The sequence below is a fragment of the Vigna unguiculata genome, chromosome 8 (assembly GCF_037176805.1).
Source record: "Vigna unguiculata cultivar grain cowpea cultivar isolate G323 ecotype 2 chromosome 8, ASM3717680v1, whole genome shotgun sequence".
NCBI classification, from domain to species: domain Eukaryota; kingdom Viridiplantae; phylum Streptophyta; class Magnoliopsida; order Fabales; family Fabaceae; genus Vigna; species Vigna unguiculata.
Window position 1 is genome coordinate 7,933,746 of NC_140799.1, and position 2,282 is coordinate 7,936,027.

At 31.4% G+C, this 2,282-nt stretch overlaps 1 protein-coding gene across 1 annotated transcript; it reads left to right on the forward strand.

The window, feature by feature from the left end:
- The first annotated feature begins 437 nt into the window (after positions 1-437).
- Positions 438-1,395, forward strand: LOC146884092 (uncharacterized). Its single transcript, XM_085665849.1, is given in 5 exon segments — positions 438-473; positions 558-659; positions 734-964; positions 1,052-1,246; positions 1,333-1,395. Coding segments are annotated over 5 exon segments (594 nt in total). The 5' UTR covers positions 438-470.
- The last annotated feature ends 887 nt before the right edge of the window (positions 1,396-2,282 follow it).

A 2,282-nucleotide genomic window follows, 5' to 3' on the forward strand; every position in this document is an offset into this window, starting at 1 on the left:
AGATTTAGACTGCCTCGAATGAGATTTGATGGAACTATAGAAAATAGAAATCCACCTTTGGCGATCTCAAGATATGATGTGTTACAACAAGTTCAAAATCTTAATGTTGAATTTGGTAAAGAACCATTACTTGAAGAATGGGCCAAAAGACAACGGGGAGTTAATCATGTTAAGTTAGACACTCAACAATGGCGAAAAAAAAAGTATATTTTTTGAACTTCCTTATTGGGTAGACAACTTATTGCATCACAATTTGGATGTCATGCACATTGAAAAAAATTTATGTGATAATGTTGTGTCTACATTGTTGAATGATAGTTCAAATAAATGTAAAGACAATCTAAAAGCACGAAAAGATTTACAACTTTGGGGTATTAGACCTTATCTTTGGCCTGATGATAATGGTAGGTATCTCCCTGCTATATATTACAACATGTGGATCTAAGAGCATTGCAAGGAAAAGAGATGAAATGGTGACAATACTACATATCTTGATGTGAACTTTATGTTTCAATTTTTGGCTTTATGTGTCGTATATTTTTTCTTTGATTTTATAGGAAAAAGAGTGTGGCCACAAGGTTAGTAGAGGAGAGGTATGGATAACAACACATAAACATGCTAATGGAGCCTTTGTGAGTGATGAAGCGAGGGAAATCAGTGTAAGTTCAAAAGTCTATAATTGTCAACCATACTTTGTGTTATTTTAATTAGTTTCTTCTTATGTTCATTGTAGGAAAAAATTCAAGTATATGAATCAACATCATCATCATCTTTATCAAAAGAAATATCAAGTACTGATTCCTTAGCTTTTGCTTTCAGAAGCCAAGAACATTGTCGACGTGTTAGGGGTTTGGGTTTGGGTCCTTACCCATCTAAAGTGTTTGGCTCCAAGGGTCATTCATATAATGAAACATCTTCAAGTTATCCTTCTAAAGCTCAATTACAAAATCAGGTTAATTTTTTAGTTTTGATCATGATGCATTACTTTAATCAAATTTGAAGTTTGAATATGTTTAAAGTAATATGTTATGTAAACCAAGATTGTCAAAAGAGCTCCATTTTTTCTTCAAAAGTAGAAAATAAGAGTTATTTTCTCTATTTTGATTATTTTGATTAATTTTGTGTTTTAAAATAGGTTTCTACATTGACATCCCAACTCAATGAAATGAAGGCAATGGTTAATTTTTTGATACAAAATTATCAAGGAGAGTTGCCTCATGATTTTACTATGCATCATGCATCAACGGTAATATTTAAATCTTGATTAAATTAATATATGTTTGATATTATTATTTGGAAAGTTATTAATTATCATTATTTTTTATATGTTAGGTATCTGATCAAGGAAGTGTTCCTAACGAAGAAACAAATTATCAACATCCAACACCACATTAGATGATATTTTTCGTTTACTTTTGGAATTTGTCAACAATATGCTTGTAGGAAACTTTTGGTTAATTATGCTAATAGGGAACAACTTTAATTTCCTTTTACATTTTGGTTTATTGTAGGTAGATAATGCACTGCTTATTATGTCACTATCATTCAAATGCTACCTCTCCAAGACTTATTATATTAAGAGCATTATGACTGCTAGTCCACTATTGGTACCATTTGAATGAATATTTGTATTGGTCATTTGAATGAATATTTGTATTGATCGCTTATTTTGAAGTGGCCTTAAAGTTTTTGCTTATTTGTATTGATTGGTACCAAAATGTTAAGCAATAAATAGGAAATTCCATAGAATAAGGTTCTTTTTGTACTCAAATATTTAACTAAACAAATCAATTATCAGGAAAGTACAACTTTAGCATTATAGAAATGTCATAATAATATGAGCACTAACTTTTTGGTATTAACAGGGGTTTTCGAGGAATTAACGGGAGTTTTGGAACCCCAGCCATTAATAGGATTTTTGGAACCCTAGGCTTTATCGGGGGTTTCGGAACCCCATGCATTATTGGGAGTTTTAAGAACCCTATGCATTACTGGGTTTTTCAGAACCCCATGCATTACTGAGGTTTTTAGAACCTCAGGCATTAATGGGGATTTTCGAAACTCCCGAAAAATTGTGCTCCTTCCAAGAGTTGTTAAAAACCTTCGATAATCCGTTAGCCACGCTTGCTCTTCTGAGGGAATTTCAAACCCCTGATAAAACCATTAGTGGGGTTTAAAACCCTAGAAATGCCAAATATAACCCCACTATAAACAATTATTTTTATAGTGTAATATATACTTTCTTACCAACATATTTAATTTATTATTATTATATTATTGAA